General features: G+C 45.7%; 1 protein-coding gene across 1 annotated transcript; it reads left to right on the top strand.

Moving 5' to 3' along the window:
- The first annotated feature begins 11,257 nt into the window (after positions 1-11,257).
- Positions 11,258-12,115, top strand: LOC126545551 (uncharacterized). The gene has a single exon (XM_050193468.3). It carries the CDS (start codon positions 11,258-11,260, stop codon positions 12,113-12,115), a length of 858 nt encoding a protein of 285 aa, XP_050049425.1.
- Positions 12,116-13,227: the final 1,112 nt, after the last annotated feature.

The raw sequence follows: 13,227 nt of genomic DNA, 5'->3' as shown, positions 1-13,227 counted from the left end.
TGCTGTCTTTTATATAAACTGACATGTACGCTACTAACAAATGAAGGAAACAAAAGATTCTGTTCTGGGAAAAATTGGCTGGGGTTTAACTCGTTTAAACCTAGTTATTACGAGCGAAATGTCCGCTTGGGTTGGTTTTGGAAAGACTATATGCACACAGTGTTTTATTAAAGTTAGGCCACAGTCTTTCAGACATGTTATACACGCTGCCGAACAGGTTGTCCGTGAAGTTGTGGTGAAACCTGGCCGTCGCAGTCAAGCTTGCCGCCAGCCGAAGCGCGTGGTTCGTCAAACAATCGTTGTGGGTGTCGTTGCGTGTATCCACAGCTTCGTCTCCTTTTTGTTGGTGTTGCTGAACCATGGAGATGGTTGAAGTAGCTTCGATCTTGGCATGCTTCTGCGTTTGACAAGCTTCTCTATTACGTACTAATCTGGCCTCCCTTTGCTCCGATGTATCAGCAGGCAACTTTGCCTTTGCTTGAGATTTCGCTTCCTGTCGTCTAGCTATATCTACTGGATGATAGGATTCAGCCTGTCGCTGGCACTGAATCGCACGCACAGCCAGCCCGGTCGTAGCACCATCCATGGCGAGACTGAGCGACCAAGCGCCGCAAAGCAGCCGTTAAAGGCGCGTTTATAGTCCGACGTTACCGGCCCGCGGGCGAGCGTCTGTCGACGCCAGGCGTGTCGAAGTGCGTTGGCCACGTGCGGTTACGTTGGCTGCGCCAGTGTGTCGAACCATCAGTCGACGCTGTTTTCGCCAACGTGATGTAACATGTGCACGCTCACATTATATCGGGCTATATTTAGCCCTTGAACCCATGCCTAGTCACGTGGTACCGCCGCAGCGAGGCTACGAGCGAGCGCAGCTGCCACACTTCTCTGCAGCGGATCACGTGGCGTGACGTCACACCTGCCACACGCGCGCTCTGGTGGGTCAAGATCATTGCAACGCGATGAATGACCTTGCGAGACAACGTAGTAGAGCTTTCGCTCTAAAACGCTTGCGTACCGTTACTTAGGTGCACAATAAAGGACTCCAGATGGTCTGCTATGTATATGTGTTGTTGAAGCCTTTGCCTGAATGTATTTCATTTCTGTCTTAATATGTTACTGTACAAATATGTATACCCACGTGCAATGGTCTTGTGATCAAGACTGCAGTATTCATAAATAAATAAAAATAAATAAAATCATTCTGGAGCCCCCCACATCCCTCACAAACCAGTGCCGGGACGTTAAACCTTTGGTGCGAAAGCGACTATATACATACAGGCACAGCATGCAGACAGTTGAAAGATTGCATGTTTATTTTTGTACATCACAAACCTCGCATAAAAAAGCAGTTCTAGATCACAGAGGAAATCATAGGTCCAGGCATGTTCTTGAAGCAGCAGAAGCTTGATGTGGGCTAGTTGGTTTAACATACTTGAAGAAAAGAAAAAGAGCGCTACAAGGACGCGGAGTAAAAGAAGAACATGTACGATGGACAGGCACTGTCCGTCTTACATGTAAATAGCATAATACATGTAAATAGCATAGTACATCTAAATAGCGTTATGCTATTTGCTTTCAATTTGCTGAAGCTGAAGCATTATGGGAATGAGTCATCCGTATTTGCAATAAAAGTCTGCAGTTCATGAGATGGGTAAAGCAGTCCTCCCTTGTCTACTTTAATTAAAGAGGCATTTGCAGGCATTTTAGAATCAGGTGGATGAATGAGCGCTTTTGCACATTAATCACATTTGGTTTTTCTCATCATCCTTCTTGCAACATATCCTGTGACGTACTAAATTACTCAGGAGCCACTTTTTGCTGTAGCCATTGCGTCGTTATCCACTAGGATGCCAGATGATGTATTTCATGGACTTCATTGAGACACCCAATGTCCATGAGCTCATCAAGCTTCTTCTGGACTTCTCTTTGGTCCTTGTAGCTCCCATGTGTGAGGCTCGTCAGCATTGATGGCGACACATTTCCATTTGCATAAAGTAGAAACTGTTTCGGCATTGGATGATCGTTGCTCCCGGGCATTTGCCTCAAGATTCCGATCACATTGTCCAGAGGATCCTGACTTAGTTGTGAAGTTAGCAAGTACTTATAGCCAACATTGGGTGTGACGTATTCGAGAATAAACACAGTGCTTTCTGACGCGAAGGCCTTCTGCGGTACTCTGGCTGAGGAAACCTACCTTTCCAATTTCCTCCCCGGCATCTAAGCAGGTAATAAAATCCTTCACTTCAGCCAAGACTGGTGAGCTTGGGCGCATAGCATTGCGGATACAATGGGAAGTCATGCCTTTAATCAGCTTAGCCATTCTTCTGATAAAGCATGTAGTTGCTTTGCTGGAGCTGATGCCCCATGTTCTCTTGATCTCTTCCCTATATGCATACAAGCCTCTGATTATCTCATCATTGAAAAAAGTGAAGGCATAGTTTACTTTCATTTTTTCAAACCCATTCAGTTCGATTGCAACTCTTGCTACATGAGGCATTGCGTTGAGTTGCACAATGTCCCTATTGCCACGCTTCCACGCCTCTTTCACATCTATTGTGACCCTTCAGGCGCCTGGAGTCCCATTGGCAGAATGCTGTTGCGGGCGCACTTCACAAGACGCAGAAGGTCTGATAAGTGCAGGCTTCTGCTGGGATCTGCAGGGTGGTTTACTTTGCAGACAATTGAACTTGAAGCTCCTTTGATGCCAAACTGTCGCCACACACTTCTATTCCAGGATGCGCCATCTGTAGTCACAAAAAGGCCAGACTTCTGAGCAGCTAGCGTTGCATCAACTAGGATTTTGGCAAACATCTGCCTTAACGTTTCCATGGGACCCAAAGAGTCCCAAGGTCTGCTGAAAGTTGCCTGAAAATGGCTGGTACAACACTACTAGACCGTGATCACGTCTCTGTGCTTTGGTCCAGGGAAGTGTATTTACCCAAATCAATGAAGCCTTCAATAGACCCACTGTTTGTCACTTAAAGGCTCTCCAAAAGCTTCATCTCCTCAATCAAGAGACCTACCTCCATGCCTCTGAAACTTGTCCATAGTTTTGTTTTTTTCTGTGATGTCAGCAAAGATGTGTTTATTGAAGGCAAAGTTGTTTTTGTAGTTTCCTACATATATTTGTTCGAACAGCCCTTGTCATTATTCTGTGCTTTCGAATATGTTCAAGTTCGGACTTTTCATCCTCATTATAATGCTGTCCAGAAGCCACTCATCGCTGTACTTAATTTCATGTGCATTTCCTTTTCGCTGCTTCAAAGCATCTTTCTACTTGCTGCTGCGGCATCTTGCGCAGCTCAGAAATACACTCCTGAAGGTTTCATTCAAAGAGGGCAGAATTAACTTCCTTCATCTTGGCAAGCAATGTTTCTAGTTTTTTGCCTTTTGCTTTTTCCTTCCTCAACTGTCTTCCCCACTTAAACAGTTTCTTTGAAGCACGCAAACCAGTTGCCACTCTTGCTTTTCTCTTATAGGACGCTTGGTTCAAAAGCAGCCTCCTTAGATACCTGCAGTGCATACAGGACCTCTGATCTTGAGAAATCCCTGAGAGTTTATGTTGTGCAATTTATTTCCATGCACTCTGTGCTTTGATTGAGTGGAGCTCTGGCGTTGCTCCTGTGGAATAGCGCTTTACTCAAACCCGGAGCACACGTTCATCTCATTGACAGAAAGGAGCAGGCTTTCCACAGATTCTGCATCAAACCTCCACTTTCTTCATAGTGATTCCTTGTACAAACAGAACAATGGTAGGGGGTATTGATCCTCAGCCGAACACAAGTTTCTTATTGGGCCCCTAAAACGGTTCGGACACATTTTGTAGATGCGTAGGGTACAGCTAAAGTTAATCATTCGCACCACAATTTGTGTCAAGCATCTCATATTAAGAGAGCTACGGACGATTACAAGTTACCCTCTTCCATAGTCATGCATTTTCTCCTCAACTCCTTCGCCGAGTGATCGGGGCGAAGCTCCGCCTTCACTGGCTCTGTGTCATGATGGCACGTCGTATCGTCGACTTCCGGTTCTCCAGGGCGCGCGCACGAAGCCTCTCCAAACTCTCTGTTAGCTGCTTTGCAGTCGACCCCAAGTGAGAGCTATCGAAGCACGTTCTCAAAATACAACTCTTTATCAGTGAGTGCCAGGGATGGAGCGCTGACACATTCGTTAGCAGCTTTCGAAATGCAATATGCCTTAAATATATCCCTATATGACTGCCTGGCGAACCGTCTGAGCACTTGCGTGTTATGAAAACACTGGTAGCATTTTTGTGTGCATCTACGGCAGTGGTCAGCCAAGTGGCCAGCGCCTGCCAGAGTGTTAACAGCATTCCGGTGCTCCCTAAGCCAGTCATTCAGGCACCTGCCTATTTGTTCGATATAGCACTTTCCGCAGGGAAGCGGAATTTGACCAACCCCACGTTGCAGTCACCAAAGTGGGTGACATGGTCTTTAGTGGACACTGGTGCTCTGTCCTGTCCCAACTTTTTTCCGTTAGTCTTGTTAGCGCTAGTAACTATGTCTCAGCAAATGCATCAATGCCAACTAGCCCAACTTTCTGCGTTAATTAACCTCATGTCCTGGTGACCAGCAACATTTCGCGCCATGCCAGGATTTTGTTATTACATTTGCTCTCTTATTAGTATTTTTTTATTAGTTAGCTTAAGCGGTTCGCATGCGCCAGCATCTGCACTCTAATTTGGGGACGCGACATCTGTTGAAAGCTGGCAACCGTTCGGCAGTGCGCAGAGCAAAGCTGTTCGAAGACATGCGTCTCTCTGCAGGCCGGCTGGATACAGAGAACAATAGACACTCTGACGTCACACCAGATTTTTCTTCCCTAAGTTGTCCCCAGAATTCTGTGTTTTTCCTCTGTGTGTTCCCTGTGATGCTGCGAAGTACCTGACGCATCACGTGACCGTGAGAACATGGCCAGCATGCTTGATGGAAGATGGGGAAGATCACACAAGAGTTGAGATCTACTATAGTTGCGATCACCTCAGTTGACCAGGTCAACGTAAGTGCGCGAACCATCGTTGCGTGTTTTCGAGTAAACACTTTGCTCAATGCAAGAACATCTGAGATCACAAGAAACACGTAGAGGGGCGACAAATGCGGCAGTGACGGCTCTTCATTCGAAAGCGTTTTGAGACTAAAAGAATCGCATCGTGACGACCCACAAGTTCCTGATTGTGTGAATTTGTCGTTAGAAAATGCTAAAGTTAAAAATGATGTTGTATAATGTGGTTCGTTAGTTTATTTTCTGATTTTCTACGAGGAGAATGCACAAAGCCGTGAGCAGAGGGTTTCGGCTGATGGCTGTATGCAAGAAAGACCATTAATTTAATGTGTAAAACAAATCGTCTGTAATTTCAATGAATGCGTGGTGGGTGTTTTAACGTCTGCATATTCTCATCTGTGAATTAAAGCTGCGTTGTTACACTGACTGCGCCAGACTTTCTCTGTGTAGCTAACTGAAATAAACAAGTTCTTGTGTTTAGTTGATTCTAATAGTTTTGCAGTGAATGACGAAAATGTTGAGTGCAAGAAATTTACCACTGATAAAATCCGAGCACGGCATGCTAAGTTTGTGCACCACGAGTTCCTAGTGCAGTGCAAGCAGCATGTTTTTGTTAAACCAACTGTTAGCATGTCTTGAGATAACTCGCTTAAAATTTCACATTTATATTTACAACACAACCAGCCTTAGGGATATCTGCAGGCATAGTATAGATGTATATTGGAGTTGGGCAAACATTTGTACAATACAGTACAGTATTCGGTTGAGTAAACAGATGTTACAGTACAAATAATTATAAACCAGGTAATGGTTACACTGAGCTAAGTGGTGTAGCCAGGTGAGGACTAGTTGACCGGGCTTCAGTCCCCACGGCCTTTAATTTTCTGGCCGGCGACCTGCTCCCTTTTATGCCTGGCACGTTGCCTATGAACATAGGCGCATATCCTTCGAATGCCCGCCCCAGACTAGTACACGATGGTACACGTCTTCAGGCAGACCAAGGGCCTGCTGAAGGTAATACCGTATTTACTCACATAAAAATCTCACTTTATTGTAAAAAAAAAAATTGACGCAAATTCAGGGGTGTGATAATTACGCTGGTTAAATTTCCCGCAAAAAGAACATTTCTTTATCCCGCATTTGCTGCGGGATGAAAACAAGTCAACAAATAGGCGGCTGCCGCTGTATGTAGTGCGGGACACCAAAACGAAAATGGCGGCCGGCGGAGCAAGCCTAACACGCCGAACGCAATTTCTTTTTTTCTCGTGAGTACATTACGTGCATTGAAACAGTTTCTTCCATATCAGTAATGAATAATATTGTTAATATCGGCAAGTTTGCGGCAATAACATAGCCATGTCTACTTTGAGGGGACAGAAACAGATGGGCGCACTTAGCTGCCAGTGACATAGGAACATATAGCGGGCATGCTATGGAAACTGCAGCATTTGTTTTCACTACTATCTTAATACGGTAGGTTTCCGCTAAGGGTGGGCGAATATCTGTGTTACAAGCATCGGCGTATGAATGGGGTACACTTCTAACGTATCAGTGTAAACGTGGCTGCTATCGTTGTCGCTCGCAATTTGTTGCGTGCCCACGAGTGCAGACAAGAAGAATCGAAATGCGCTTTTTTGTTGTTGTTGTTGACCACAACTGTTATAAAGCCTACACATAATTTGGGCAAGTTTGGTTGTAGCTTTTTTTTGTCATGGAAGTGCGGAAAGTGATGAAAGGAATGAAATGGGGCATCTGCTTAAGAATGTTTGGTGCGTGCGGACCGCTTGGTCTTGTCTTGAAGAGTTGTTTGCGTAGCATTCGACAGATGGTAAGCGCGATCATTATTAGCTAGACTTGGCACACGACATATCGCTTCGGCAAGTTCGGGGTGCAATCATTACATGGGAAATTTTAAAAAAATCAAATTTTGACGACAAAATTCAGGGTGCGATTATTACGCGAATGCAATCATTATGCAAGTAAATACGGTAGTTGTATTTTAATGCGATAGTGTTAAGGGCCCCGTGTCGCTGAAAATCCAGCGTCGACCATCTTTTCGGCAAAAATCATTTAGAAGCACACATACCCAACCTATAGGAGGTTGGGTTGGGAGAATTGAACATGCTCTCAGGAACGGAGGAAGCCTAAAAACAGTAAAGAAGAAACTAGGAATTGGCAAGAATCAGATGTATGCGTTAAGAGACAAAGCCGGCAATATCATTATTAATATGGATGAGATAGTTCAAGTGGCTGAGGAGTTCTATAGAGATTTATACAGTACCAGTGGCACCCACAATGATAATGGAAGAGAAAATAGTCTAGAGGAATTCGAAATCCCACAGGTAACGCCGGAAGAAGTAAAGAAAGCCTTGGGAGATATGCAAAGGGGGAAGGCAGCTGGGGAGGATCAGGTAACAGCAGATTTGTTCAAGGATGGTGGGCAGATTGTTCTAGAGAAACTGGCCACCCTGTATGCGCAATGTCTCATGACCTCGAGCGTACCGGAATCTTGGAAGAATGCTAACTTAATCCTAATCCATAAGAAAGGGGAGGCCAAAGACTTGAAAAATTATAGACCTATCAGCTCCGTTGCCGTTGTCCGTTGCCTACAAACTATTTACTAAGGTAATCACAAATAGAATCAGGAACACCTTAGACTTCTGTCAAGCAAAGGACCAGGCAGGATTCCGTAAAGGCTACTCAACCATAGACCATATTCACACTATCAATCAGGTGATAGAGAAATGTGCAGAATATAACCAACCCTTATATATAGCTTTCATTGATTACTAAAAAGCGTTTGATTCTGTCGAAACCTCAGCAGTCATGGAGGCATTACGGAATCAGGGTGTAGACGAGCCGTATGTAAAAATACTGAAAGATATCTATAGCGGCTCCACAGCCACCGTAGTCCTCCATAAAGAAAGCAACAAAATCCCAATAAAGAAAGGCGTCAGGCAGGGAGATACGATCTCCCCAATGCTATTCACAGCGTGTTTACAGGAGGTATTCAGAAACCTGGATTGGGAAGAATTTGGGATAAAAGTTAATGGAGAATACCTTAGTAACTTGCGATTCGCTGATGATATTGCCTTGCTTAGTAACTCAGGGGACCAATTGCAATGCATACTCACTGACCTGGAGAGGCAAAGCAGAAGAGTGGGTCTAAAAATTAATCTGCAATAAACTAAAGTAATGTTGAACAGTCTCGGAAGAGAACAGCAATTTACAATAGGTAGCGAGGCACTGGAAGTGGTAAGGGAATACATCTATTTAGGGCAGGTAGTGACGTCGGATCCGAATCATGAGACGGAAATAATCAGAAGAATAAGAATGGGCTGGGGTGCATTTGGCAGGCATTCTCAGGTCATAAACAGCAGGTTGCCATTATCCCTCAAGAGAAAAGTGTATAATAGCTGTGTCTTACCAGTACTCACCTACGGGGCAGAAACCTGGAGGCTTACGAAAAGGGTTCTACTCAAATTGAGGACGATGCAACGAGCTATGTAAAGAAGAATGATAGGTGTAACATTAAGGGATAAGAAAAGAGCAGTTTGGGTGAGGGAACAAACGCGAGTTAATGATATCTTCGTTGAAATCAAGAAAAAGAAATGGGCATGGGCAGGACATGTAATGAGGAGGGAAGATGACCGATGGTCATTAAGGGTTACGGACTGGATTCCAAGGGAAGGGAAGCGTAGCAGGGGGCGGCAGAAAGTTAGGTGGATGGATGAGATTAAGAAGTTTGCAGGGACGGCATGGCCACAATTAGTACATGACCGGGGTTGTTGGAGAAGTATGGGAGAGGCCTTTGCCCTGCAGTGGGCGTAACCAGGCTGATGATTATGATGATGATACCCAACCACTCTTTTATCACCTAAGTTGCTCATACCTTGTCTTTCATTCTATACAAAGTTATTCCTTGGAATTTTGAGTATGACAGCCCACAAACAAATGTAATGTAAAAAAAAACACACACCGACAGCACATACCTTTTACGTTAGATCTCCTCAGACTGAAATATGAAAAGTGCAAAACAGTAACAGGAGATCAGCCCATGCAAGATGCTGCATTTCTACCAGAAAGCTCGCCTTTGTGCGTATCATTTGCTGCCAGTGTTTCCTGGTAAATGTTATGGGTACATAAGTTGCAGTTGCCGGGAGGCGTTAAAAGCAGTCAGGGATCTTTGAATGCAATCGCATTCCACTCTTAAAGGGGAAGCTTAAGCGTCCTCCAAATTGTATGCACCAAGCATGGGAAACTTAACAGAGAATAATGAAACTTGGTCCTCCACCCAAAATGCAGCCTTAGCTCCCCCCAAAAAAAATCCTGGCTATGCGCCTGGCTGAGCTGTAACACAGATGTTGCCCTTATATGGGCAAGATTACATGAGGGTGATCTCAACGTCATTTGCTTTCATAATTTGAGAGGCATTTGCAAAATTCCTTGACCGAAATGACTACATAGTCAGCATACATTCTTTAATTGTGCGTGCTTACACCTCCACAATCAAAAACTGTTTTGCTGTTTGTGGTTAACATGCAGAAAGGGGTCCTGTAACTCAAATATCTAGTAGTGCATAAAAAGACCAATGCAGTGATGTGAAGGCTCTTTTACAGACTGCTTACACGAGGGGAACACAGAGAGGTCACGGCTTTTATCCATCACAGGCAGAACCCGTTCTCTGCTACTCACAAACTGTTGTGGTCCCCACTGAATTTTAACACCGTAACTGGCTAAAATTCTTCATACTTGCATGTAGTACAAATGACGAGGACAGAATTCCTTATGTTAATGCAGCCAATGAGCTTTTCATCAACGGAGAAGCCCTTCATGAAAACATTTACCTGCTGTACCTCTGTTAACGATGTCAGACTTGTTTGATTCTTTTGAGCAACTTGTGTGATCAAGATAGCGTAAGCTCAAATATTCTTCACTCTGTTTTCAACAAAGGTCTTCATTTTTTCTAGGCTTGAATTATTCCACCCAAAACAACTGATAAATCCAACCAAAACCATAGTCATAGGCACCTGCAAGTTTATTTATTTATTTATTTATTTATTTATTTATTTATTTATTTACATGCACCTTACAGGCCTTCGAGAAGGCATTCTGTAGGGGGGAAATGCGGTAACATATTAGTATGGAATCGGGAAAAAGAATGAAAGGAATATGCACGCAACATGGAAATTTAATACGACATTAACAAATACAATATGTAGAGCAATAACAATAAATGGTAAACACAATAACATAATAGCATAATAATGTTATAAACGTTTTTGCATGTATACAGTAGTAAGTATAGTAAAAATATTAGGAGCACTGAATTTCTTTTATTAACATGTAGAAAAATGCAGGAAAGAAATTAAAAGCAGGCAAGACGTGTTAGACGGTTGAAACAGCATATTGATCGATTAGAAGATTGTGGAATGCACTGTGTTTAGATTGGCAAGCGATGTTATCTGGTAGAGCGTTCCATAAACGGACCGCACGGGGCAAAGCTGAAAAATTAAAAGCGTGTGTGTGGCCATAAATTCGGGTGTAGCTGAACTGATTATTCAGTCTTTGTGACGTCGAGGACGCTTTCTTCAGGTTTGATAAGGTTAGGCCAACTGTGTGAATGAATCTATGAAATAATAATAGAAGGGCAATATCACGGCGAGTGGTTAGTGGTTGCAACGAAAGATCGACTTTTATTTGGGTTACACTTGTCTGGTTACTATACTTTTTTGAAATGAAACGGCTCGCTCTATTGTGGATGCTCTCCAGGAGTTCAATGAGCTATTTTTGATGAGACCATATACATGAGGCGTACTCAATTTGTGGCGGTACATTAGTGTAGCGGCGCAGCGATGGAGCTGCGCACCACCCCCGCAGCCATAAACAACTCCGCGGGCCTCCGTAAGCGGACCTTCGCGAGTGTTGGACACCAGGCACACGGACACATGATCCGACTCACTGTGCCGAACGTCGTGCGCGAGCTCCCTTTTCTTATTACTTTGTTTACTGCTTTCCTTTCGCACTAGGTCCGCGCACCGCACTTCTCTATGCTCCTTTTCCCTCTTTTCTCCTCTCTCTCTCTAAAGCCCTCGCCACTTCCGGCACGCTGCGCGCGCCCGCTCAATTCTCTCTTTTGACAGAATAAACTAGACCTTGTTACCGAAAAGACGTGTGTCCGTCTCGTTTACTACGGCTCTACAAAGTGGTGACCCGTAGTTTTCTTCGCGGCACTGCCATGCACAGCAACGAGATGCAACCAGACGCTGAACTTACGGGCACAACCGAGCAACAAGACGTCTCTGCGGTTTCCACCCGACTCCCACCATACTGGGACCGCAACCCTGCAGTTTGGTTTCTTCAAGCGGAATCGCAATTTATTCTCTCTGGCGTTCGCACGGAACAACGCAAGTACCACCTAGTTGTTTCGGCACTATCGCCTACTGCTGCAGAAGAAGTTGCCGACCTGCTTTCTGGACCGGCTTCCGCCACTCCATACAGCGATCTTAAGGCTGCACTTCTCGAGCGCACAACAACATCGCAGCGAGCCCGCATGCAGCAGTTGCTCTCCGCAGAGGACTTGGGAGACCGTCGGCCAAGCCAGCTCCTTCGCCGTATGCGACAGCTCATGAGCGGCAACACAACAGTAAACGATGACCGCCTCCTTCGGGAACTGTTCAAGCAGCGCCTTCCAGTAAACGTTCAGATGATACTCGCTACAGCCACGCTAATGGACCTCAACAGCCTGGCCAGCCTGGCGGACAAAGTCATGGAGGTGGTGACGCCAGCGGTGTGCAACGTAACACCATCAAGCACCACTGCGAGTTCAGTGCCGCAAACATCATCCTCCGCCGCTTCTCCCATCGACGTGCTCTGCAATCGCCTTGAACAATTAGTTTGTGCTGCGGAGCGTCATCGCACTTCACCCCGTCACGGAAGGTACCGCAGCTTGAGTAGATCACGGCGTACAAGAGAAGAACGCTCCCGGTCTCAAACGCCACCACGGGTATGCTTTTATCACCGCCGCTTCGGGCAGGAGGCGTGCCACTGCCTCCGTCCTTGTGCATGGCAGGGAAACCAGCCGGCCGACCTTTAATGGCGACAACCGGTCAGGGCCAAAGCAAAAGTCGCCTATTTCATGTCATGGACAGAGCCACAGGCCAGCAATACCTGGTGGACCCCGGGGCGGAGGTCAGCATTATTCCCGCGCAACGTTCCGACCGAACTACACCGCCGACCTCCTATCTTCAAGCTGTCAACGGTAGCAGAATACCTGTTTACAAGTCGCGGTCCCTCACCCTGAACCTTGGCCTGCGCCGAGTGTTCCGTTGGGTTTTCCTCGTCGCTGACGTTCGCCGTGCTCTTATTGGCGCTGATTTCCTGGACCACCATGGACTGCTGGTCGATGTGAAACGCCAACGCCTGCTGGACACTGCTACGTTGCTCTCTGTTCATGGCGCGCGTCGTTTCCTGTGACTCGCCTATAGTCGCCCTAACCACAACAATTGCTGGTGATCCTTTTGCTTGCCTCCTTCAAAAGTTCCCCAACCTCACACGACCACCCGACTGGACAAAGCCCGTACAACATGATGTACGTCATCATATCCTAACAACTGGTCCACCTGTATTTGCTCGCCCACGACGACTCGCCCCGGACAAACTCAAAATTGCCCGAGCAGAGTTCGAACACATGTTGGAACTTGGAATCATACGACCGTCGTCCAGCAGTTGGGCGTCTCCGCTTCATCTGGTCCCCAAGAAATCAGGTGACTGGAGGCCGTGTGGGGACTACCGATCCCTGAATGCAAAAACCATTCCGGATCAGTACCCACTGCCTAACATCCAAGATTTCACGTCGGCACTGGATGGCACTACAATATTTTCCAAAATTGACCTGGTGCGAGCCTTTCACCAAATTCCTGTCGCACAAGAAGACATTCCAAAAATAGCAATTACCACCCCATTTCGCCTTTTTGAATTTTTGAGAATGCCATTCGGTCTCCGAAATGCTGCATAGACATCACAGCGGTTCATCGACACAATCACACGTGGTCTGCCGTTCGTTTTCGCCTACGTTGACGACTTGCTTGTGGCAAGCTCATCCCACGAAGAGCACCTCCAACATCTCCATCAGCTTTTTGAGCGCCTATCAGCAAATGGTATCGTCGTCAACACTGCCAAGAGCGAGTTCGGAGTACCATCACTTGA

The sequence above is a fragment of the Dermacentor andersoni genome, chromosome 1, assembly GCF_023375885.2.
Source record: "Dermacentor andersoni chromosome 1, qqDerAnde1_hic_scaffold, whole genome shotgun sequence".
Classification (NCBI taxonomy): domain Eukaryota; kingdom Metazoa; phylum Arthropoda; class Arachnida; order Ixodida; family Ixodidae; genus Dermacentor; species Dermacentor andersoni.
Note: the sequence above shows the minus strand (reverse complement) of the source record. Positions and strands in the feature narration are given on the sequence as shown.

Bases quoted from the DNA above. Each gene is read 5' to 3' on its own strand.
- LOC126545551 (XM_050193468.3), top strand. From the start codon at position 11,258: ATGCACAGCAACGAGATGCAACCAGACGCTGAACTTACGGGCACAACC.